This window comes from Varanus komodoensis, unplaced genomic scaffold (genome assembly GCF_004798865.1).
Source record: "Varanus komodoensis strain SLA01 unplaced genomic scaffold, ASM479886v1 scaffold60, whole genome shotgun sequence".
In the NCBI taxonomy this organism is placed as follows: Eukaryota; Metazoa; Chordata; class Lepidosauria; order Squamata; family Varanidae; genus Varanus; species Varanus komodoensis.
The window spans coordinates 988,913-1,015,164 of NW_025336223.1; the positions used below are offsets into that span (position 1 = coordinate 988,913).

At 42.4% G+C, this 26,252-nt stretch overlaps 2 protein-coding genes across 4 annotated transcripts in view; both read left to right on the forward strand.

The window, feature by feature from the left end:
- The first annotated feature begins 67 nt into the window (after positions 1–67).
- FBXO40 (F-box protein 40) lies at positions 68–19,824 on the forward strand. 3 transcript variants are annotated; one of them, XM_044449771.1, is made up of 5 exons: positions 68–1,419; positions 2,649–2,759; positions 9,578–9,607; positions 12,032–13,906; positions 19,597–19,824. In XM_044449771.1, exons 3-5 carry the CDS (start codon positions 9,605–9,607, stop codon positions 19,822–19,824), a joined length of 2,106 nt encoding a protein of 701 aa, XP_044305706.1. In that variant the 5' UTR covers positions 68–1,419; positions 2,649–2,759; positions 9,578–9,604. The 3 variants fall into 3 exon arrangements, with proteins under 3 accessions (XP_044305706.1, XP_044305708.1, XP_044305707.1); XM_044449773.1 differs by having other exon boundaries at positions 534–548; XM_044449772.1 differs by lacking the exon at positions 68–1,419 and adding an exon at positions 1,428–2,133.
- Positions 19,703–26,252, forward strand: part of SYCE3 (synaptonemal complex central element protein 3) — a 34,735-nt gene continuing 28,185 nt past the window's right edge. The window contains exon 1 of the mRNA XM_044449781.1: positions 19,703–19,831. The gene's annotated coding sequence lies outside the window, so the exon portion shown is untranslated. The remainder of the gene's footprint in view (positions 19,832–26,252) is intronic.

Below are 26,252 nucleotides of genomic sequence, written 5' to 3' on the forward strand. Positions count from 1 at the left end.
TGGTCGTGTCAAGAGCAGGAAGTCCTCCTAAGAGCGCGCCCGTGCTTCTGTTGGAGCGCCGTGCCTGCACCGCAGTAATTCCTGCTGGGACATGTAGGGCGGCGGTTGCTGGCGTTGCTGAAGAGGGCGACTAGTTGAAGGGATGGTGCCGCTTCCTCCGTTCGCTTGCCTGCCCGCCTGCTCCCACCCTGATGGAGCGGAAGGGAATGGGGTTACTGTGCTGCCCAGAGAGCGCACGCAGCTGAGCGGGATTCTCGGCGAAGAAAGCAGTCGACGGGCTGGCCGGAGAGCGGGCGGAAAAAAGGGCCGCGGCTGCTTCTTGCCGGCGTCCCGTTTAGCGCGTGGCAGAGGCGGCGGCGGCTCAGCCCTGTGGCATATCGGCTTTCTGGGCAGCGGCGCTAGTCCTAGCCCGCAGTACCGCAACACATAAGGGCCATGTGAAAGCTGGAATGGGCCCTTTGTTCAAAATTATGTTTTGTGTATATATAAACATGACCCCAAGCAATGGGATGTGTTGGAGATGCTTGGAAACAGCTGAACCCCTATGGGTATGGCAATAACCCCATCATGCTCAGAACTCATCGGGAACAGAATGGAATGGCCAGCCATGCATATATTCTAGGGAAAATGGGCTGGGAAACCAAATTCCAAGTGAGCTAAACCAAGTAGAGCGTTATATAGGACTATAAGGAATGGATTCTGCTATAATTTCCAGTAGCACAAAATTGTCCTTCCTATTTCGGGTGGCTTGTCTGCTTTCAGAAAAGACTTAGAACCCTCACTGGATTCCAAGAGAACCAAGCCAGCCACATTGGAGTGACTATTCAGTCTTCACTTTTATGCCATTCATGGGCGGGGGCAGGGCAGGGCAGGGAGAAATAAACAAGTGTGGATAATGTAATCACACTATGCATTTCTAGATAGAAGGAAGTCTTACAACGCCAGAGTCCTGGAGACATGCTAGCCAGGATATGCTGGGAGTTAATGGTATTTTTCTGTTTATGCATGTACAGAATAGGATCCTAAGGGTACTTCCAGGCAGAGCACTAAGAACAGCTTACTATGGCAACCATTCCATACTTTCTTAAGAGATTTGTTTTTGTATAGTTGGAAGAAGCAGTGGAAAAAAATGTGAGAGCTATAAATTGAGTATACTGTAATCTGGATTCCCAGTAAAATTCTTTGTAGTGATGCAATTGCACAATAATAACCTTGTGTGAAAGCACTCTGAACAGAAATGGACTTAGTTGTTTCTGATAGAAGCAGAAGTGTCCTTATTACTGTTCAGCTCTTGTCAAATAGAGACTATAAAATTCTTAGTTTTTATGCACTTCTCTAAACCTTGCAGTTACAGTGGTATCTATAACCATAAATCTACAAGAACCATGATTTCTGATTTTGATTGGAAGGATTGGAACTGTAAGTCATATTTTGTCATTTTAGATAGCATAGTGTACTATGATTCATAACAAAATGAAGCTGCCCACAAGAGGGAGGAAAGAAGGATAGCCAAGCCTGCACCTAGTTTCCAAGACATGCTTTGGATTTTTGTTTTAATAATGCCACTCTTAGCTTCTACATTACTAATGTTGGAATGCCATTGCAGTTAATGGAAATGATCTGCTTTTTAAAAACATTCAGTACAGAAAACATTCTGTAGAAAAAAGTCAGAGTGGCATTCAGACTCAGAAATAAGATGGACAATACCTATATGGGCAATATGTAGGAGAAGCTACTGTGAAGGCTGCAAAACTTCTAGAGAAGGCAGAACCTTGCAACAGTATCTCACTCTCTGATAACTTACTTGGTCTGTTGAAATGTTCCCTATGTTGGGCACCCTTTGAAGACAGTCCAGAAACTTCAGTTGTTCCAAAACAAGGCTGCCAGGCTATTGATGAGAACTGGCCAGGATGAGCATATAATGCCAGTCTTCTCTCAGCTTCACTGGTTTCCAGTTAAAATCTGGGCCTGATTCAAAGTGTTAGTATTAATATTGAAAGCTTTGAATGGCTTGAAGCCAGGTTATCTAAAGGAGCACCTCTTCTCGAATGTGTCAACCTAAGGTTATCCTCAGAGATCCTTCTCAGAGAACCCCCTCTGAAAGAAATAAGGAGGGTGGCACCTTTCAAAGAGGTTCGCTTGGCAGCTTCTCTTTATTCTTTTCAGTGCCTTTTTATTCACCCAATATTTTAATAGTTAAGATAATTTTAAAAGATTTTATGATGTTTATATTTTATGCTACTGTGTCTTTTATTGGATTGTGAACTATGGTTATTGTGGCTTTTTGTATTCAATTTGTGATTTTACTGATTAATTTATATTATGTTTTATGATGTATATTGTTTTATTATACTACTGTATTTTTAACCTGCCCAGAGAGCCATTTTTTGCTATAGGTTGGGATAAAAATCCAATAATTAAGAAAGGCAATCACATTGCAAACTTTCTACAAATAATATTGTCCTTTACTGAGACATGAATCAGCTGTTCTCAGCTCTGCTAAATATCACTCTAACAGAGACAGTTAAAATAAATACGAAAGGACAGTGTTCTATAAATTGAACCATGTTGCTGAGTGCACTGGTTTTATTTTTACCAGCCAATGCCAGTTGTATGTATTTCAGTGTTTTCCTTTCCTGCCTCCTCAGATTTCTTCCATTCTGCTCCCACCCATCTCCTAGCTACCTCATTTCAACTCAGCTGGAGAAACCTAAGAAAGGAATTAGCTGGGGTAGATGAAAAGAGATTGTATATTGACGGTAAGGCTTTAAAAATGTTTTGTAATTGAAGTAGAAAGATAACTACTAAATTATGTCAAAATCAGAATTGAAAATGACACAATGCAATTAAGGAAGAAAAATTGTTATAACCGATTTTTCAGAATATACTGAAGTTTAAAGAACTTTAAAATCTCAACCTGACATACCTTTATCAGTTCTAATTGGTCAGGAATATATTTCAGACTTGTTAGCTAACAGGTGTTAAGCATAAACAACTTGAACTATAGTTCTGTGGACACAGGCTGCCTTCTGAAATTCTACTGGTGTTTTCACAGCCTTATGTACAGAACTGCAATATTTCTCTGTGATGCTTCCAGACAGATGGCTTCTAGTGCTACCAGTCAAAAGATACCGTGCAGTTAAAAGTTATAGATGATGCTGTCTGGACCACTGATGAAATTCACTGAATGAGGTGTGATGATTGTACACAGATGAGAGCTTCGTCTGGTAGCATCCTGAATAATTTACTTTGTCAACAGCCTATATTACTTTTTTTCAAGAAAACTGTACTTAATTTGAAGTTCTATAATCTGTTTTAGTGACAGAGCTCTCCTTCAGGATGTTGAATAATAATAAATAAAGGTTATCTGAGCTTGTACTTAGTGCATTTCTTTATAAGTATGTAACCACAGCTAGCTTACGCACACTTCTAGAATCATACACACACTTCTTCCACCTCAGAAAAAGTTTTCAGAAAGTAAGCCTGGATGGGCTCAACCCTCTTAAATCAGTTTCAACTATACTCATCCATGGCAGATTTATTTTTATTTATCATAGAATAATAGAGTTGGAAGAGGCCATTGGGTCCAGCCGCCTTCTCAGTGCAGGACTCCCAGTTGAACCATCCCTTTCAGATGGCTGTCCAGTTGCAACTTATTTTATTTATCTTGGTTTTTTTCTTACAGCAAACAAAGTGGATTACATAATTTTCCTTCTGCTGTTCTCAATCTTATGCCCACAGCAGTCTTGTGAGGTAGGTTGGGCTGAGAGCTTGGGGCTCACCCAGAATCACCCAGTTGGCTCCATGGCTGAGCAGGGACTAGAACCAAGATTGACTGAGTCCCATGCTTTTAACCACTACACCACACTGGCTCTCCATGAATTAGCTGAGATCTTAAGTCTTGCAACAATGAGAATGACTCTTAACAGAGAACCTTTTGCAGAGCCAAAAAGAAGAGAGTAGCTTTGAGATTTTTTTAAAGGTGCTTGGAAATTGAATTTTACCAGACAGAAGAACAGATGGAAATACATCTAAGTACCAGAATATATTCTTTGCAAATACTTTGCAAATCTGGACACTTTCAAAACACCAGTCATTTCCCATAAACATTTTAGCAGTTGTGATGACCTGAGATGAGCATTTTGTGAGACATGATCGTGGCAACTTTTATTTTTTTCAAGGTTTTTAAAAAACTAGTATTTAACTCTCAGAGCAAGAAAATATATTGAATGCTGCATTTTTATTTTAAAATGTTAAAAACTGCAGCAATACTCAATAAAAAAAGGTTTGCAATTATTCTTTTTTTTAAACACCTCCCTGAATGATCAACACTACTCTGCAGCACTCTGCTGAAACAGGCAAGATACTCCCATCTGGCTGCATGAGATGGCTGCCTCAGGCAGCTGTCATGGAATGGCAGGCAATTATTAATAATTAATATAGTATTATTGGACTATTATTTCCAGGGAGTGGCCCTTGTGGAATACCTCAAGGTACCTCAGGGCCCAACCAGTAGGAGCAGAAGGACCCTTTCCTGTTCTGCTTCAGACAATAAAATATTTTCAGTCTTGAGTCAGAAAATGGCAACCTCCAGTCCATGGGCCGAGTCCTTCTGCCTGTTGGGGCATCCTTTACGGGCCCTGCCACCTGCTCTCCCCATCTCCTTTCTAATCCTCAGGTCCTGCCCCGATCATCATCCTTTTGATCTGTATTTATTTTATCATTTTTATTATCATGAGTGCATTTTTTTCTCTATGCAGAGAGAAGCACAGAATCACATACCTCTCTTTACACATAGAAAGGAACTTGGACCATGTTGGAGGAGCTGGATTCTGCAATCCTCAGCTGAGCCTGGAGTCTCTTTCCTTTGCTGCTCAAATCTCAGTTGTAGCACACGCAGTATGGAAAGGGACATGATGGGTTTGCAGGACCAGACCTGCAAGCCCTAGCCAAATCAGTTGGGAGAATCCCCATATTATGTCAGACGTCTGGGAAAGTAGTGCGGGGGGGGGGGACCCACTGGGACAAGTATTGGCTGGTAAAAATACAGCAGGTTCAGCAGCATGGTTCAGTTTACAAAATACTGTCATTTCATTATATTTTAAAACTTACACTCTGCTGCCCCTGCAAACTTCCATGGGGATTCCTCTCCAATGCTCCCTCCCCATTGGGATGTGGGCAGCACAGAAAGGAGGCATCAAACTCTCCTGGTACTTATAGGAGTCAATTTCTGCAAGGTTTATCTGAGTTTTTATTTCCAAGAACAGAGAGGCATGGAGTTCTAAATGGAGAAAAGTGATAATAAAATGTGAATGGTTAGGCCAGGCAATGTCTTATGAGGTGGCAGGGCTTCAGGCTAGGGCCTTCTTGATGTCATCTCACTTGGTCTAAGGAGACAGTCCGGCCCCTAGAACAAAAATGGTTGCTCTGCTCAGACTCATATAGATACTTTCTCTTCTTCAATGCTTAGAGATACAGCTTTACACTCATGTCAGCTAGCAACTGGTGACCCATCACACTCTCAACCAAATTCCAAAATCCATGTTGTAGAAATACCTAATCAGGCCAACCAAAAGGTCACCAAAGTAACAACCTTGTGCAACCTTCTTACTTCCCCAGATCTCATAATCGGACAAAATGTTATAAAAGGCAGGTGGGGAAAGGACTGGGAGAGGGAGATGACTGGATGGTAAACTCATATTGTCTTTGAGTTCAGACAAATTCCACAGTGTAGTGTGGAGGCCAGCAGGTCATATGACAGTCATAGGGGGGTTCTGCTGCCCATTGCTGTACTGGGAAGAATGGTGGGGTGGGGAGGATGTTGAATTTTCCTTTTTGTGGAATGTAAAGTCCAGCTGTTCTCAGAAGTGTTTTCCATCCACCTCGAGGTATACAGGGTCCTTTTGCCAGTGGAACACAAGAAGAAATTAGCTAGCCGTCATATTAACAAGGGAGGAGATGTGGTATCTTGGATGTTCTTCTACATAATACAAGTCTATTGAAGCCAATTTGGGTGGAATTATCAAGTGGCTGGAGGGAATGAATTTTCAAAGAAGAAAATCTCAGCTTCTAGTGTTGTACCGTTCTTATCCTCCATTGTAGGGTTCTTCAGTAGAATGGCTAAATCAAGGATTTCCCAAGTCTCACAATAAATCAAAGCCAGCAGAGCTGACCTGCAAATTCCTTGTCTAAAACCTCTCTTGAAACCAAGTCTAGATTTGCAGACAGCGTAAATGTAGGGAGTGGGCCAGTCGCTCGCAGATTGCAGACTGTTCGGTGTGAATCCTTGGAGGATTCTGACGAGGAGGAAGAGGAATGGGGAGGAGGTGTGAAGCTACTGAAACTCCTTCACTGTGCTTGATGAAGTTTCTCAGGCTGAGCATGAGAATCAGCCTGTTTTGGAATGGGAGGAAGTGCTTTCAGGAGGGTAGGGGAAGGAGGTGTGAGACCCAGTGAGGAGAAACGGGCTGCTCACTTGAAGGGGCTTCTGCATTTGGGCAGTCTTGCTTTCCACTAGGAAGAGCCACCCTGAGGATGGAGCCAGAAGTTTTACTGAAAGGGAGGAATGGATTGTGGGAAAGTCTCCAGTTTTAGATTCAACTCTTCTTTACATGAGCTGAAGCTTCCCTTTTCAGCTTTGATAGAAGACTGTTTAGAGTGCAAACTGTTCTGTTATCTGTCGAGTCTAAATTAAAAAACAACAACCCCTGCGTCTCAAAGGATTGTCTTGAGTTTTGGAACCAGAGGCAAGGGACCAGCCCATGAAGATGAAGTTTGGAATTTTTCTGACAGTTAAAACAAAACCCTCTCTGACCTATACAAGTTACTATAATAAAATGAAAAGGGAAAATAGGGTTTTTGCCATTTGCCTCAAAGATCACTGGGTAAGCAGCCAATCAAATTGGCTTTAATGAATTCCTGGAATCGTTCTGGAAGCCTGTGTATCCTTATGGAACTTGAAAGGAGTTAATGCATTCAAATGGCCACTCTATCATTTGTATTAATGGAAACTTTTTTCTTAATCCTGGCCTAAATAAGTTCTGGATTTATGTTGCTTTTTATACAATTTTTAAATCACTAACTTTGATGTTTTCAGCTGCAGTAGTGTTCCCAATTGTAGTCATGTTATAAAGAATAGCTTTTGAAAAATGAAGGACTGCCAAATGTCAGACATTCATGGAAAGACTGTCCAACATTTCCACCTTATTTGGGTTATTTGTCGCTTATGCCAATCCCTGTTGTAATCCTCATATGCTTGTGGTACATGAATAGTTTTGGTGCTGCGTAACTGTTCCGGCATTCTGCAAGTCATCCCTGAGTCTATTTTTAGAGATTATATGCATCAACATATTCCCAAGAATCAGAGCTAGTCTGGCTATGACAGACAAACTGTTGTTCCTGTAGGTCATGTAAAAGCAAATTATGTTAACAGTTCTGAAGAAGGAAAATCTTGCCTTCCTGAAAGTATAAGCTGTCTCCTGAGGAATTGTCACCCTTGATCGGTTTTATGGTATATTCATTCCAGTGCTGCAACTTACAAATAAATATGTTAGAGAAGAAGCTTAAAAACTCAGGACAGAGAATGGAATGATGAGGAGATACCAGAAATACTCTTTTTGGATTTTTTGTATGTATTTGTTTAAATGGTGATTCCTCCAAAAATATATACAACCATAAATAATCCTACAGATAACACTATTAAGCAATGTAAACAATAAATATAATTGATAATCAATGTCAGTATATTACAGTTCTATCCCTCATTTTAAATTTACAAGCATAGAAAGGCATAATAAATTTTGGGTTGCCTGCAACCGCTAGCATTAATGTAATGATGATTATATGTATTTAGCATTTTTGTCGCATTTCAGAGTATTCAAAGCACTTCACATATTTGAGGATTTGCACAACATGATAAGCCCCCTCCTTCCCTCTTTAGTACTGCCACAGGTGTCCCTGGGGACCCCATGAAAGCATGAAGTTTCCTCCTTTGTCAGTGGCAATAGCAAAGGGTGGGAGCTTCGGCCTATTGAGCCAATTTGTCTGTGTCCTCATCTCTTCCTGTGCAACTTCTGACTGCAGTGACCTGCCATTTCTTTCTCCAAATAACCTGGTGCTGGCAGGAGCCCCTGGAACTGGAGAGCCTGTGTGTGCACACCCAGTCATACCTGCCTGGGGAAGGGAAGCCAACGGTAGGAGGCAGAGAGGCGTGGGGAGTGGAAGGGAATGATAGATCACACTCCTGTGGGAAATGGGCCAAGAGTGGCCCTAGAGGAAATTTTACAATCAGATAACAATTGTGATGAAATTTCTGGGAATAGAAAGGGAAAGGATACCCTCTATGCAATCCCAAAAGGACCCCTAACTTAACCAAAGGGTACAGCTTCACAACTTTACACAAAGGTAAACATTCTTACAATAGGGGAAGCAGAGGAGCAAAAGCTAGCATGGAAAACTGGTTCTAGGGTGCAAGTTAAGGAATTTGATGACCTGTGTTTTTAAAATCCCATATTTTAGCATTGCTTCAATTTATTTAATATTTTCACTGTTTCGTGGGCAACCCATTGGAATGTCTGTAAGCTTCTGAATTTGATAGATTATGGTCATCCCATGCAGATGGGCATGTGGTGATTTCCACCCCTCTGTTCCTCCCAACCTGCAAATCAGCTAGATGCCTGATTCCAGCTGACTAGCTGTGGTGCTTCAGATGGGAAGAACCATTGGGGCTGGAAGGCAGGCAGGCAGGCTGGCAGGCTGGAGAATCATCTGGGGATATGATACCCTGTTGGACCCAGTGTCCTCTTCTCCCTCCTCCTTGGAACACTCTCTTTACTCCCTTTCTAGTGCTCCTCTTATCAGACCTAAGTGCAGACCCCCAGCTCTGAGGTCAGAGCACTTTTTCTAGCCTCAGATCTGGGAATCCAAAGGATGCCATTTAGGAGACAACAAGATTGTGCTGCTTACAATATTTTTATATTTCTGATTGTGTGAGCTGCCCTTGTGGAGTTTAGAAACTGAAAGGCAAGGTGTATATGAATGTATACACCTAGTATATACTTGTCTATCTGTGCGTCCATCCATCTGTCTATCCATCTTTTCCTCTGTGCATGCCACCCAGAAAGCACTGCTATCCTCATTAGTTACTGACTCAAGGAAGATGAAACCTGTGCTTTAACAGAACATCTGACCTGAGCCATATTGACTGAGACATACTAAAAGAAAAGATTCCATACCTTTTGAAATAATTGTAGAGATAATCTAGCAACCTCAAGTGAGGGTGCTTACCCCAGAATACCTTACTTCAGTCCCCTGAAATGCTAAGAAATGTTTTAGCACAGATTAGACGCAGGCATCCGTATACACTTTAGATTGCTTTGATGGGGAAGAACAGCATAGGTAAGATGTTCTTCCTGTGGCTGGGGCATTCCTGCACTATGTTGCTTCTGCTCTTTTCATGAGCTTTGGAATGGAACGGCACTGCTGAGCTCACAGATATATGTACAAATTGGATACCGCATCACAGTTGTGCTTCTGAACTTCCTGATACACTTCTTAAATCTTTTAATTTTTCTTTCAGAGACGTCAAAGGTGATCAGCAGAAACTATGGTAGGTAGCTTCTGAAAGAGATACCAGCTTGATTTTTCCAGCTTAATGCAATTATTACAGAATGCCAGTAATTGACCTAGAGGTTTGACCCTTTCTCTGGATTTTTCTCATTGAAATGTTGAACCTATGTCTAAGCTGCATCAGACTGCAGCCTGCAGCTGATACAATATAATGCTCCCCCATGAAAAAAAAAATCCTGCACATAAGGGCGAGTATCCCATTGGTAGATACTACTGAAGAGGCTCTCTTGTTTGTCATAATATCATCTGTGCAAGTAGTGGTTCCTGGGAAAGGCCTGCCCTGCAAGATTATTTAACCTTTTATGAGGGCAATACACCCTGTTTTCCTTTTCCTCCTCCACTTAACTTTCTTATCCTGCAGAATATCACCCCACATGGTTTAGTGTGCTTCCAGATGAGGCTTTTATGCTACTGTTGCCTTCCTCATTCACAGAATTTTACCTGAAAGGTGTGTGTGGGGGGTGGGGGGTGGCGGGCAGACATTATGGCCTTCAAGTCATGTTTTTCCAGTGCTGCTTCTGGCACTTCTCTTATGACAATATTGTGTTAAGAAAGAAAAGCTGTTCAGTGTCTCCTCATTGGAGCCCTCCACCTGGAAGCACCCTTTGCAAAAAAGAGGCTTCTGTTAGCACTAATGGGAGGCTTTTTCCTAAGTGTAAGGCAGTGCAGGGAGGCAGGACTAAGGTGAAATCTTGCAAGGTTTGATTAAATCCCTGGGAGTTTCACAACACTCAGGACTGTTCCAGATTGAGGCCTGCAGTGCCTCAATCACTTGCATGGATGGGATCACTTACTTATCAGCTGTAAACTACAAATGGAACTGTCATGGAACTTCCCACACTGTCAGGAGAAATTGCTGCTACGTGCCTCTGTGTTCTGTCCAAAAACACTGGGAAGAAAATGACAAGATTTAGCCAGAGCCATCCCCTCCCTTCATTGCTCCCTTTCAACATACTGTTCATGCAAATGTTTTATTTGTTCCTCCAAAATTCTGCAGTTCCACTGCAGCAACTTTCTTTACCTCGATTTCTTGCTTAAAAGTCATGTCCGGGAGGCTTGTGTTTTACTTCCATGTAAGCTTGTGCTCTCCCTGCAGCCCATTTTCTTCTCCCATTCTTGGTTGCAACCAGCCAACTCCTCCCCCATGTCACCCACCCACTCCCAAAGCCATGCTGCTACTGCCAGTGCCGCTGCTGCCGCCGCCGCCACAGCAGTAGCAGGAGAGGGTGCAATTGTCTGTGGGTAAGGGTGAGATGCAGCTTCCGGATGGCCTAAAGTCATGAGCACACGTCCGCCCGGTGCATTTACATTATACACCACAGCTACACACCTACAGCTGCAGTACTAGAGGCGTCTCTGTGCAAGACTCTATTGAGCATCTGTGATGCCTCATTCACAGAGGACTGCAGGGCCTTTTCATCCCCCATGTTTTCCAACTGTTTTCACTGTCCTTTCTTGCTATTCTTGTTGGTTTTCTTAGAGCAAGCTCAGTCAGGTATAACATTTGAAACTGGGAAAAAAAACCTCATGAGATGTCACAAATCTGCCGCAGCGCAGCTGTACCACAGCAGTGTGTTGTGCTTGGTTAATGGAATATAAAGAAAGGCAGAGAAATAGAAAAAACTCTTTTTGTGGATCATGCTGCACCAGAAAATAATTAACAGATTTTCCCTGGTGTGGAAAAGTATGGCAGAAGCAGGCGGAAAACACGGGATGACATGGGACAAGTACAGGAGACTGATAATGTCATTTGGGCATCCCCAACAAGCCAGCAAAGAAGGAAAGTGGCCATTTTGCTTGAGCATGGTGCTTTAAAACCTTATCTGGAGGAACCCTTAGTGAAATGTCATGACAATTTGGGCAAGACTTAGGAAGGCAATTATAAAGTTCTAGTTTTTGAGCAACTGCTGCCCTTTCAGACCATGGAATACCTGGCGGTGCAGTGGCTTCAGCAGTCCTTCTCTCATGGCTGAATTTTTAACACAGTTAAACAAAAAAGTGGGCATGGTGCTTGAGTAGCACAGCACTTGGTGGGCAGAGTGGTAGACAATCAGGGCACTGGAAATGAGGTTGGTTGGTTGGTTGGTTGGTTTTCCACCCCACATCCAAAGTTCTCTGGGTGGTATACAATATTTCGGCCACAAGATTTAGCCCTTGTGGGCCCAGGCCTGGCAACACGCGTTGTCACTGGTAGTTTTACTTGGATTGTTACTTCAATTTTCATCTAAAGTTTTAAAAATTTGGCTGCTCCAAGTTCTCTAAACCAATTGGCACATACAGTTTGTACATAAATATTTTTGAAAATGGCTGGGAATGTGCAGAGCAGCTGTGTAAAATGATGCCATAGTTTTTCCAAGGTTTTTTGAAGATCTGCTTTCTATTTTTCCTGCTGTCTCTTTGATAGGGTGGGAAGCAACGGTCTCCTGCTGGATCGCACAAGCACTGTGAGAAGTGTTTCAACAAATACTGCCAAGTTCCAGTTGAGCCCACCATCTCTTGTTTGATGATCAGCTGCCAGTCTCACTGTGGTGCGACCTTTCACATGTGTAAAAAGGATGAGCATGAACTCCTGTGTCCCTTAGCACAAGTCCCATGCCTTAACTCAGGTTATGGCTGCCCTTTTACCATGGCCCGTTTTAAAGTGGCCAAACATCTACAAGTCTGCCCGGCCAGTATAGTTAGCTGCTCTATGGAGTGGAATCGTTGGCCATGTGTAGATACAGAAGCCATTCTGCATGAGAACATGATGAAAGAGGAGCCTAGTGAAGAGTGCCTGGATGTGGCTCTAGCCCTGAGAGATCAGAAAGCTCTCTTTGGGGCACTCAGAATGGTGGAATTTTTTCCTGAGTGCAGAAAGCCTTGTGCTGGGGAAGAAGCCGTTGATGACATGGAGTACCTGGGAGAAGAAGCTGCCGGGAAAGGAGCCAGCCTGTGTGAAGGAAATGATGGGCTCAGCCAGCAAGAGCTTGAGAATCTGGCAAAAGACAAAGAATGTATGGATCTGGCTGGTTACAAAACCTGGGAAAACATGTTCAGCAAAGAATTTAAAGCCTGCAAAATAACAGGCCTAGTGGAGGATAGTAAGAAAAAGAAAAGTGAGAGCAGGTCTTCTAAAACAGGGCAGAGTTCTAGTGGTAGCATGGAAGAAGCTAGAGCCACAGGAGATAGTGAAGAAACCCAGGCTCCTCCTCAAGTGAACTTAGCAGCTGAAAGGACAGGCCTGGCTCCTTGGCAAGATGGTGTATTGGAGAGGCTGAAAAAGGAGGTTCCTGTAGGGGAGTATAATATGTACCTGGTGCACCATGGAAGGATGCTCATTCATTTTGGTCAGATAGCTGCTTGTACTCCCAGAGAGAAAGACTTTGTATATGGAAACTTGGAGATTCATGAAGTGAAGACTGAGACTACCTTCAAAGTTCCATCCAGCTACTGTGGCAAAAGAGCACGTCTTGGGGATGCTGTGGCACACAAGAAGCCAAGTAAGAGCATATCTCTGGATACTTCAGAGTTGGGAATAAGTCTGGAGGATCTTCCTAAATCCAATGCAATAAAAGCTACACTGCTGTGTGCCCTGGAGAAGGAACTGAAAGGGCATCAGATATCTCAGACAAATACTACTGATGCTTTGTATGTGGATTTTGGGACCCAAACATACAGTTTCGACTCGGAGCCTTTCTCCTCCACAGCTGTTCTAGCAGACATTTTAGATGTTAAGGGCCCACCAGACCTTCATTTACAGCTTCAGAGTGAGAGTGTAACCCAAAGGCATAACAAAAACAGCTCTGTTTTCACATTCTCCTGCAACCACTTCTTCAGGAGAAATGAATTTCCTTCCCATTTCAAGAATGTTCACACTGACATCCAGTCCTGCTTGAACGGATGGTTCCAGCATCGTTGTCCACTTGCCTATCTGGGATGTACTTTTGTTCAATATCCCTGGCGCCCTTCGGGGCAGAAGTCAAGTGTTATCTACAACAAGCATCTTAAGACATTTGCTGTTAAGCCAGAGGTAGATTCCATGCTTGCAGAAGCAAGGAAAGGCAGCTTGTTCAGAAATAACCGTGGGAAAGAAATGGATGCTCTGAGTAGCCTTCCCTTGGAGATTCTGAAGTATATTGCTGGGTTTTTGGATAGCTTCAGCCTTTCTCAGCTGGCCCAGGTATCAGTGCAGATGAGAGATGTTTGTGCTACTCTGCTGCAAGAAAGAGGAATGGTTTTTCTGCTGTGGGAAAAAAAGAGATATTCTCATGGGAAAACTTCTTGGAGAGTCCGTAAAAAGGCAAGTGCTGGGGACACTGGAGGATATGGTGGGATCATCCAAATAAATGTACTGAAATATTCACCTCTAGTTCTTGAGTTCTGGCATTATAAATTCTTTGTAGTCTTTGTATATCACATGTATGGGCTCCATGCCTGTAGGGGCTCCACAGAGCAGCATTTCAGGGAAATATACATATATATCTCAGGAATTTTTAGGTGGCAACCCTCCCACACCATCCCAGTTTATATGTCCTTAGCAGCTTCCTGCCCAGTCCCTTGATTTCGCTTTGACTGCCATTGTAGATGTCACTGGATTATTGCTAGTTGCGGTCGTGTCCGACCCATCGCAACCCCATGGATATTCCTCCAGGCTCTCCTGACCTCCACCATCCCCCACAGTCAACCTGTGCTCACACTGACTGCTTCAGTGAGTCCATCTAGCCACCTCGTCCTCTGCCATCCACTTCTTTTGCCGTCAATTGTTTCCAGCATGAGAGTCTTCCCCAGTGAGTCCTTCCTTCTCATTAGGTGGCCAAAGTATTTGAGTTTCATCTTCAGTATCTGGCCTTCTAAAGAGCAGTCAGGGTTGATCTCCTCTAGGACTGACTGGCTTGATCTCCTTGCTGTCCAAGGGACTCGCAGGAGTCTCCTCCAGCACCACAATTCAAAGGCCTCAGTTCTTCAGCGCTCAGCCTTCCTTATGGTCCAACTTTCACAGCCATACATTGCAACTGGGAAAACCATAGCCTTGACTATACACACTTTTGTTGGCAGAGTGATGTCACTGCTTTTTAGTATGCTGTCTAGATTTGCCATAGCTTTCCTCCCCAGGAGCAAGCATCTTTTAATTTCTTGGCTGCAGTCACCATCTGTGATCTTGGAGCCCAAGAAGATAAAATCTGTCACTACCTCCATTTCGTCCCCGTCTATTTGTCAGAAAGTGATAGGACCAGATCCCATGATCTTAGTTTTCTTAATGTTGAGTTTCAAGCCAACTTTTGTGTTCTCCTCCTTCACCTGCATCAAGAGGCTTTTAGTTCCTCTTCACTTTCTGCCATTAGAGTGGTATCATCTGCATATCTGAGGTTGTTTAACTTAATTCCAACTTGTGATTCATCTAGCCCCTCCTTTCGCATGATGTGCTCTGCATATAAGTTAAATAGGCAAGGGGACAATATACAGCCTTGCCGTACTCCTTTCCCAATTTTGAACCAATCAGTAGTTTCATGTCCAGTTCTCATTGTTGGTTCTTGACCTGCATACAGGTTTCTCAAGAGACAAATAAGATGGTCTGGTACTCCCATCTCTTTAAGAGCTTGCCACAATTTGTTGTGATCCACACAATCAAAGGCTTTAGCATAGTCCAGGGGTCAGCAACCTTTAACACTCAAAGAGCCATTTGGACTCATTTCCCACACAAAAGAAAACACCAGGAGTCACAAAACCCTTTTGACATCTAAAATGAAGATAACACTGCATATATTGTTTGTTACCTTAATGCTATGTATATCTTCATTATGATTTAGCTGCAACTCTTGTTCAATCACTAAAAACTGTTATTTTTAATCTTACATTATAAACTAGTAGGACTCCTTTCACATATTTTGAATAGGAGAACAGCTTCCTGAAGAGTCAAAGTCAGTGCTAAAGGGCTGCATGCATTAAACAGCAAACCCCATAAGTTCGTCAGCAGTAAAAGCAAATGAATCTATCCACGTATCATTAAACGTTTGGTTTTCTTCAGAAACTTTTCTTTGATTTATCCATGGTTGGCCTATGGAGGGGTTGGGGTGGGGGGGTGGGGTGGAAGCTCAGTAAATCAGCGAGGATCACAGATCTGTGCCAGAGATATAGGTGTGTTTAGTGACTGATTAGCAGATAAACAGTCAAGTGCTGTGAATTGTGACAGGTCCCAAGCGCAGCTTTTAACATTCAGATGAAGGAGATTACTTTGGGACAAAGAGCATCCTTTCAGCATGTTCATGTAACATGAGAGCCTGCAGAAAGCTCTTGTTTAGCAGAGGAATGTAGCAATTTACTTAACTAGCTAGCACTGTGTTCCTGAGTGGAGCTTCGAGCAGATCAGATCAGTGGCTGTGCAGGCGCGTGTTTTGAGCGATGGAGCCACAACAGAGGGGTTCAAGAGCCACGTGTGGCTCCGGAGCCATGGGTTGCCAACCCCTGGCATAGTCAATGAAGCAGAAATAGATGTTTTTCTGGAACTCCCTGCTTTCTCCATGATCCAGCGTATGTTGGCAATTAGATCTCTAGTTCCTCTGCCTCTTCAAAACCCTGCCTGTACTTCTGGTAGTTCTCAGTCCACATACTGCTGGAGTCTAGCTTGTAGGATTTTGAGCATAACTTTGCTAGCATATGATGTTTTATTCCTCCTCTCCCTTCTGACAATCGTTATTTTCTGTCTTTCATGTTTCCTTTTGTGTTTTATATTTTGCACAAAAACAAGGTTATATTTTGTGGTTTGAGATCTTTATGATCACCATATTGCCCCAGGTTGTATGACCTTGAAGAAGCCCTTTTGCAAGTGTGTTTTATGTGGCAGTAAGCGTTCTCTGACTGACAGCCACTGTCTTGGCTCATTCTGTGAGGAGGAAGGACATGTTGTAAATACCTGTGCTCACGGCCACCTCCATCAAAAGTCCTCATGACTGATGCCTCTCAGCATTTGAGCACCCATATAATGATAGTATAGGAGTCACTGTTACTGTAACAGTTGATCGATGTGTGACATTGCCAGATCTTTGTCATGTGGCAACCTGGTCACAAACATTCGTGTGTAATCAGCATTATCAGCTGGAAGTTTGGGCCAGATCTGACTGCTGTTTTGGTCAGGCTATACTATCTTCTGTTCTACAGTGAGGACACTGGCCCACCTCTGAGAAGTCAGCTTGCTATTCACCCACGTATGACGCACAGAGACCATGAAGAAGGATCGCTTGCTTACCTGAGTGGTCCTCTGTGCCTTCAGAGAACCACCCACTGCCCCTCCTTGTCAGTTTTGATGTTGATAAATTGTGTTTGGTATCGGTGTCTATGTCCCTTTGATATTGGCTGTAAGTTCTGAGGCCACAACAGGTGGTCTCAGGGAACTGACGGGTTAGGTAGGAACCTGCATACTGGGATGGCATGGGAAGGATCCCACATAAAAAATTCCTCAGCTATAGAAATTTCCTGTAACAATGCTCCTTGTAGGTGCAGAGTCTATATATGTGAAAACACAGATGACTAGTCAAAGAGCTGTTGTTATAGGTAAGCAGCTTGTCCTTTCTAGCACTTTAGTTATGCTTTTTTCCCCACTGACCTAAACAGTGCAAAGACTAGGGGATGCAATGTATCAGGTTCTAACCAGATCTTTCAGGGTTTTAAAATAAGGCTTCAGAGCAAGCGACTAGAAGCTAAAGGAGCCAGTTACTTCCCTTAGCTTTGATGCTTTCATGCTCATGGATTCACTCTGTGACTCTTGGGCTCCACAGGTGAGGCACCAGCCACAGCCTGGCTTTGCATGAGGTGATGCCCTCTATCTGTTACATAATACTAGGCTCAACTCCTAACTTCAGGCTCCACCATCTCAGTATCTCCCCCTCTGGAACCTCTAAGGACTAATGAATGTGCTTGTCATAATTATGCAGTAGGTTATCCACAGTTCAATATGAGTCTCAGCAGCCTGTGAAGTCTGTGTTTACACACAGGCATCTGTATACATTTGCACTAGAAAAAGTCTGCATCTACTGTTCAGATGGAGATGTAATTTCTAAAGACCATGGGGAGAGACTGAAATCCAGAAGCCTAACAACAATACTATGAAACATCAGCAGTACTAGATATTGGAAAAAACTCAGGTCAATAGGACAAAAATTGTCCAAATATTTGTATACTAATTTATATATGCAAATATATGTATATAATTAGAAATAATTACTATAATTTTTAATTTCGTAGAAGGTAAGCTAATTAACCTTTTGCTTGCTTACAGGACAGAACTGTGTAATGTCCCAAATTGTGTTTGGGGAGGATAGAGTGCCTGTGATCAGCAAAGACCTGTATGGCACCTTACACATTTACATATTAATTGCAAGCAATGTGGCAAGGAAGAGGGAATGTATTGTAGACTATATAACAACCCATGCAAACTTACAGAACAACAAAGGGAGGAAGTACCATTCAACATAGTGAGACTTAATCCCTATTGAACTTGCTTTCCCTCCCCATCATTAACAAGCACAACAGCACTGTCTGGATTACGTTGTTTTGCTGCTTTTGGTCCCTGGATCAGGCCAAGAGAGCTGCTAGCAAAGGTGGCTCCTCATTTTATTTCATATACTTTATTTTGGTAGTTTCTGGGATTCTAGCATACATTTTGTGTGACATTTCTTGGGTCCTAATTTCTAGAAATCCTAAAATCTTCACCAACTGTTCTAATACTAAATTAAATATTGCTAACTATTAAATGTTGGGCATTGAGCCCTAAGCATTTCTTTTAAAAATAATGTCTGAAAAAAGTTTTCCTGCTAAATATTATAATAGTTGTTTAATGAAATCTTCATTTTCTTTCTCACTCTGTCCATTCCCTTTATTAAACATGCATATTAATTAGATGGGTAAAGAATATTCCCTTCCACAGAAACCTGTAACTGAGGTTTCAGTCCATTTAATGAGAAGGGTATGTGCATGCACACAGAATATGAATAAATCTTGCGAGATTTTAGCTAGGAAATACCTCTTTCTCAAGTAATCTGAATATATGCAACTTAATTTAGTCCAGAAAATCTCAAACACTAAGAATTACAAAGGATTGTCTAAAATTCACACGATAATTTATAGACAGAGAGGCAAACACCTTGAAACTCAATATATATCAATTGATTTTTTAAAAGCAATATATTGATTTTTTAAAATCAATTGGAAAAGGCCAGTTTAAGTTAGACAAGATAACACCGTAAGGTCACAATCCTGTGGCCTCCTAGCATTGTCTGGGGTAATATAATTATTCAGAGTCCAAGCTACAAGTTCCTGTGACCTCAGTGGTGGGGTTCAAAAGCCTGAGCCCCTGCCCCTCTCCTCCTGTAGCTGTGTGGAGAGAGCTGCGCCAGCCGCCCTTCCCAGGCAACAAGGGGGAAAAGGGCTTTGCTGCGGGGACAAAGGGGACGAGGCTGGAGCCCACAGCTTCATTCAAGTGGTGCCCCAGCCTTCTTCCCGCCTGCGTTTCATCCATATAGCACAAAATGTCTTTCTAAGAGGAGAGGCATGGCGAGAGGCATGGCAGCAGCACAGAAAGCCACTGCCGCGCCTCCTGCTGTGCATTGTCCGGACGCACGCGAGCTTCTGCATTCAGAGGCGAGAAGCTGGCCTGCGTAATGGTTGAAACGGCTCTAGCTACTAAAGAGTCACTTCAAAAACAGAACGTACAGTGCAGTTAGGAAATCAGCAAAACAGTTATGATCCCATGACTAAAGTGAAACATCCTGTCAAAGTACTATTGAATCCTTTAGTAATTCCCTCCTTTTTCCCCTTTGTTGGCTCTTTGCCTGCGTTTCCGTGCATTTTTATCTGGAACCTTGTCCCACTGAACTTCGGGGGATTTGCTGCTTGGTACACATACCTACAATTTTATATTCAGACAAAGTTTTTGCAAGATCCTCATGTACAGTTTTGACATTTTCTTTCTATGTCTCTTGTTTATACTTTTTATAGATTTGGAAATTTAGCAGCCTGTTCTCCACCATTAATAACTGGCAGTTCAATGACATTCCTTCCATGGCTGTTCACTTAAAGACCTGCCCTTTCTATGAAGTTGAGTACAAGAAGGATCCTGTCTTGCTAACGAGCATTTTTTCACCTGAAGAGCAAATGCAAGAAAGTTTGGTCTCTGCATTCAGGAATGGGCCGGTTCCAAAGAAACTTCAGAGAAGGCTGTACTGATTTCTAGGTAGGGGTGTTTTGTTCTGGAAGTAAGGTGTTAAAAACATTTGTGATTCACTTGGAAATGCACCACCTATTCTATAATAGCATTTCAACACAGTATATTTTCAAGCTTAAGGTCTAAACTGGTGGCCATTAAGAAAACTGAGAATGTGACGAACTGATTTTAAAAAAGATATTAGACTGTGCCGAAATGGACAGATTGACTTTGTCTCTGAAGGAGAAAGAAGATACAGACTTCTATCAAACTTGGAATTCCTTTTACTATTGGCTAGAGAAACAGGACTATGCATAGATTTAAATATGTTTATGGATTACCATAAAAAGAAAAAATATGGGGGGCTGACCCAGTGGGTCTGATGTTTTTGATGACTGATGATTTTTTAGTTTTTCATTTATTTTCTGTTAAGTTTTATTATTATTTTCTACTAATTCAGAAACCTTTCTAAAAAAAAGAAAAAGAAAACTGAGAATGCAATCCAAACTCATGCGAATCAGTGGTAATGTTAGGCCTGACATCCACAGAATATGAATTGCACTCAGAGACTTGAGGACTAACAGGATGAACAGACTGCTAAAAGGTGATCAGCACATGCCAGTCTCACTGTCTCCCCCCCACCCCACCCCACCCCACCTTCATGGTGGAATGGAGGAGGAAACACTGATTATCCTTTGGTTCCTTTAAATGAAAGTAGTGGGAAGGGAACCTGACACTGAAATGGTAAGTAAAAAGGAAGACAAGGTGCTTGGCTGTAGCTGTATTTAGTTCGATAATTATTTGTATCATCTCTAGGCTGCATTAAAACAATCCTAAAACAAACAAGCCGTCACACACATGGGTTCCGCTCCTGCACAAAAGAGGAAACTGTTTTGTTGGGAGGCCTACCAGCCATCCAAGTGCCCTCTCCTGCCTTGCCACTACTTCTCCATGGGCTGCCACGATGGCATATACAAAGGGGTGTTAGACCAAGAGCAGGTCAGAAAAGAGCCTCACATCACAGGGCATAGAGGGCCATTCGGAGAACTACTGCCGTAAGCAAGCAACCTTCCTCTCTTCTTCATGGTTTCTGTGTGATTCCACAGAATGGAGACTGGCGAGCTCTCTTAGAGAGAGTTTGGGTGGGAACCCTCATCGGTTTGTGTGCATTAGAGTTCCTGTTGCCTTGCAAAGTTTGTACCACTGAGCTCAACACAGATTGTTCAAAAGAGAAAGCACCTTCACTTGAACACTCAGATAGTAGCACTCGACAGTTGCCAAGAGCCGCGGTCTAATAGTAGCACAAGAAAGGCCCATAATGATTATGCCCTTGGAAAATAACAGCCCTTGTCAGGAGTGCAGGAGTTCCCAGTGGGACTGGCGGTTGTGCCAGCTCATTGGCCACTCTGATGCGGTGTGATGTTGGTTGATATTGACCAGCCTTTCTGAGGGCTCTCTTAACAAATAAGAGGTGGCAGTAGAGATGGTAACCAGCCATTTCATCTATGTGAAAGCTGATGGAGAGCCAGTGCATGCAGGCTCAGTTAATGGGAAAGCTTTAGTTCAGATGGCATCCACCTTCAGCAAAAACAGCAGATCCCACTTGAGCACTATGAAGGACTAAACAAATGGATTGTTTTCATAGCAGTTTATTTAATTTGCACGAATATCGTTTAAGGGGAGGGGATGACCAGTGTTAGTTCCATTAGGTATTTGAGAACTGCAATTCAAGGTCTATTTCTCATTAGCAACAAGACCAGCCCCTTTAATTTTGAGTTGTAACCCCACCCCTGATTTTCCCACCTGCAATTCAGAAAAATGATTTTCTTGACATGATTGGTCCCCAGCTCAGTGCTATTATTCTCCCTGGAAATGTGTGGGAACAGAGCAGAGGCAGGAGAAGTGCTATTGTGCTTCCTGCCAAGGAAAGCAAAGTGCACCAGAAAGAGCTGAAGCCTTCTCGCTATGAAGGTGATCCCTGGGTTACAGACGAGTTCTGTTTCTGAGAATGTCCTTAAGTTGAATTTGTATGCAAGTTGGATCACTTAAGTAAGCCAAATGTTTGTCTTAGTATATGTATATATTTTACCTTTCTATGCATATGAAACACTTAAGAAACACTTCCATATTCACCAAAACATCTTATACATCATACAGCATTATCATAATGATAATACAGTAATAATAAAGTAATAACATACTGAAGAGAGAGAATCTGTATGTATGTGTGTATACTGTATTGTAAAAAACAAATAAATAATTCTTAAAACAGTTTAGAACATTCTTTCAAATCAGTATCTTAAAGAGTTAAGCTAATTCATTATCATTCTTGCAGAGATTATAACATGATCATGCATGACTATGAATATGAAGCATTTTGATTTCCAATTTTGATTATTAAATTATTCAATTGTTTGATAAATAGGAGTGCCTAATGCTGAGGGATGTTTCATGGGGTTTCCATTACTGGAAACCATGGAAACATGGGTTAGAGTTGTCCTTTTGGATATTAAGACTGAGCTACTGAATCTGGAGAACAGTGATATAAGTTAACATTAGTTCCAGATGAGCCAGATTTTTCAGGTGCCTGTAGATCATCTCTTAATCACTCTACTCCATTTCCTATTATTAACAAACATCTCAATCTACAGTTGCTATTTCTGTATTTTAACATCTGAGGATAATTTTGGGATAATTTGGAATAAGAATGAAAGTTTGGGCAGGAGCATAATTTTAAATCAGACTATCCTGTTGAACAGTGAGAGTTTTGAATTTGTGCGGCTCCTCCCTAATGACTTTAATTTCTGGGTCAGAGTTCCTACTAACCAACTGATGAAGGCCTTTAGGGATTAATATATCCTGGTATCTCAAACAGTAGTGCTGAAGATTCACCTGAAACTGTGCATATCAGTATCGGTTTACTGTAATTTATTTGAAGCCCAGAATATTTCTGAAAAGAAAATAGTATCTGTAAATTTGTAAATCTGTAAATACTGCAACATTTGAAGATAAATATATGAGGTGCTCCTAGACATGAATTCTAACTCCTTTTCTTCCCTAGGGTCTGACTTGATCATACGGGTTAGCAATTCTATTGCTAAAACAAACAAAACAGCAGGAGGACATCCCTGTTTGGTACTTCTGTGCAATGAGAGCAGGGAAGAATCTAGCCCATTTGGGTATATCAGAGCCTCAGTTGCCTTCTAAAGTTGTCCCACCCCCATCAGCAAGCACTTCTCACAGCCAAATTAATTTAATAATTCAGAGTTAAGAAACTTCAAATTGGTCAAAGGCATCATTATAAGGAGATACTGTTTTAGTGTGAGTGTAATGTTTAAGAGTTAGATATCTTGAATGGATGTCCCCATATCCCTGCTGGGCATAATGCCCATTTAATTTGAATAGATTTTACAATGTCGAATTTAGGCATCTAATTAGTACGGCTGTAAATAATTTTGTATCATGGTGAAGGAGTGAGACTGGGCAATAAGAGTCCATCAGCGGAGGATTTTTTTTACCAAGCTTGTGCAGCAGTATCATCCTAGTACTCCTGCAAGGGACTCCTTTCCCACCACAGCATCGTTTAGCGGGAATCTCAAATGCAGCAGTGGGCTCATCTTTAAAAACTCCCTGTTTTGCTCTAGGCTGCAGTTGTGAGCCCCTTTTTGCTTACCACAGCTTTTCTTCCTTTTTGGCCTTTTTTTTTTCCCTGTTGGAGATTGTGAACAGCATGTCTGAACTGACAGCTCCTTCAAAGTGCCCAAGCAGCACAATGGAGTGGTTTTCACAGGTTAACCATCTTTTTTAACGTGCACGGTTTTTTTTCATAATTGTTTTTAATTTTTTTAGTCGTTCAGTCATTTTTCAGGGATTTTGTTGTTATATCAGCTTAAATAATAAACAAATGTTTTAATTATTTTAATTTGTTTTTTATTTTTATTTTTTTAGCTGCAGAGGTGTACAGTTTCACAATTTTGGAAATGGGAGGCTTGGCCTGAGTGCAACAGGTACCAGCTCTGGACATAGACTCAGAGAGGCTTCAAATGGGTATTTTTAAAACGTGGCTTTGATACAATAGATTGTGACAGCTGTCAAAAGGCAAGAGAAAAAATAAAGCTACGAGCCAAAGGAGGTAGACTACATTTTTAATCCTTTGCTGTGAGATCTTCAAGGCTTTCAGTCTCTCTCTTTCTCTCTCTCTCTCTCCCCTGCCCTGCACCCACCTGCCCACCATAGACATCAGCTTTCCTAACTTAGCTGCTCATTTTTGAGACTGCAAGTGCTTGGAAAGGTGGAAAAGTGCACCCTCCTTTTTTTGCTAACACTTGCATTTGACAGCTGTCAAAGGTAAAAGTTTCTTTGAAAAGAAGGATTTAGATAGGATTGGTGTGGCCTTACCTATTTGGAGCCATTCTGGGTAATGTCCAGGGGATACCTGCTGCACTTTTGATAGCAGGTACATTTATCTCCCAGGACATTGAACAGATAAGGCCATCCTCAGACCTGTGGATCTTTGCACCTGTACCATGGTAGACGTCCTATGTAACAAAATAAAATTACACAAAATGTGCACATTTGGGGTGCATTTCTTAAAAACTGTAGCGTACCAGTGACAGCCCCTTTAGTGTGCTCCTGGACCCTTTGAAATGGCTATCAGTTTGAAGGCAAGAGAAAATAAAGGGGGAAAGCTGCAGCAAATAAAAAATTGGAAATTTCCAATTTTATTTTGGAATAACAAATTGGAAATAAAAAATTGGGCTTGCAATTGCAGTTGAGGAGGGAGAAGGAAGGCCAATCCATGGTGTGCTCAATAATATATCAAGAGGACAATGGGCTGTTCAGGCAACAACCCACCCACCATGGCCAAATGCCAGGATTTGTTAGCATGACATGTGAACCCACCCTGCGGAAGTTTTTAAAACCCCAGATAGCACAATAAACCTTTTATCTGGGTCTTCTCTGGGTAATAAAGATCTGAATAACAGGCCCCAGTTATGGCTTGTTAGTACATCTTTTTTGCCTTGTTCCATTCTAAATAGCCTGCATATCTGTTCTGGTTCTTTTTGTTTTGAACACTGTAGCTAAAAGGCAAGAAGTTTTGTTTTTGATTTCATAGTATTGATGGTTAAGGCAAATTACAAAGGTTTAATTATCATCAAAGTTGCTTGCATTTCAACCCTCTTCATATCAACTGCCCTCTACAATTTACTCATGTCTATTTGCTTATGTAACATAGAAATGGACTGAGTCAGAAGGGGCCTCCTGGGTCATCTAGTCTGACCCCTGGCTCCAGCCAGCTCCACTCATGCCTAACATGTGCATGTCTTAAACACCCTCAACACTGGGGCTTCAACCACCCTCTGTGGAAGCCCATTCCATACCCTAGGGGTCCCAACTGACAGGAAGTACTTCCTGGCATCCACCCTAAATCTTTGTTCCCTGAGCTTTGCTCCACTGGAACGTGTCCTGCCCTCCACTGCAGGGGGGAAAAGGTCATGACCCACCACTATGTGACTCCCCCTCACATACCTGTATGTTGCTAACAGGTCCCCTCTGAGTCTCCTCTCAAGGCTGAAAAGACCCAGCTTCCTCAGTCTCTCCTCCCTGCAAACCAGTCACCATCCTAGTGGCCCTTCGCTGCACTGATTCCAACTTTGCTATATCCCTCTTGTAATGAGAGGCCCTGAACTGAATACAACATTCCAGCTGTGGGCACACCAGAGTCGTATAGAGTGGCAATAATACCTCTCTCGATCGAGAAGCCATGCTTCTGGTTATGCATCCAAGCCCTCTTGGCTGCCGAGTCACACTGCTGACTCATGTGTAACCTGTACTCGACCAGCATCCCGAGATCCTTTTCACAAGTGCTGCTCTCCACCCACTCGTCCCCTAACCTGTACTTATGATGCTCATTCCTATGCCCCAAGTGCAAGACCTTACACTTACCTACATTGAATGCCATCCTGTTATCCCCTGCCCACTTCCATAGTCTGCCCAGATCCTTTTGGATTTTCTGTTTCTTTATTGCTGTCATACCAGGGCATCTATGTTTCTTGAAGTAAGTTTTCTTGAATAAAAAGGCCTCAGGATTGTCTTCCAAACCAGGCCTACTGCATGCTCCTGGCCACCTCAAGAACTCATGCTGCCACGCACAACCCTCCCTGCCTTTCTTGCTATTGTAGCTGCTTCACATGCTCCTGTCCCCACTCACTTTAGAGCACCCACTGGAGGTGGCAGTGGATTCTCCTTTCTCCCATGAATTCATATATGAGAAGAGACCCATTTGGCCTCCAGATTCACCTGCATTTGTGGAGGTCACTAATTTTTCACCTCCATCATATTAGAGGGTGAAGTACTGACACTGTAATTTAGCCAGTACTTGACACTTGGGCAGCAAGAGTCAAGCATATGTATCTGTGTATGCACATATGCTATTCTATTGTTCCTTTTT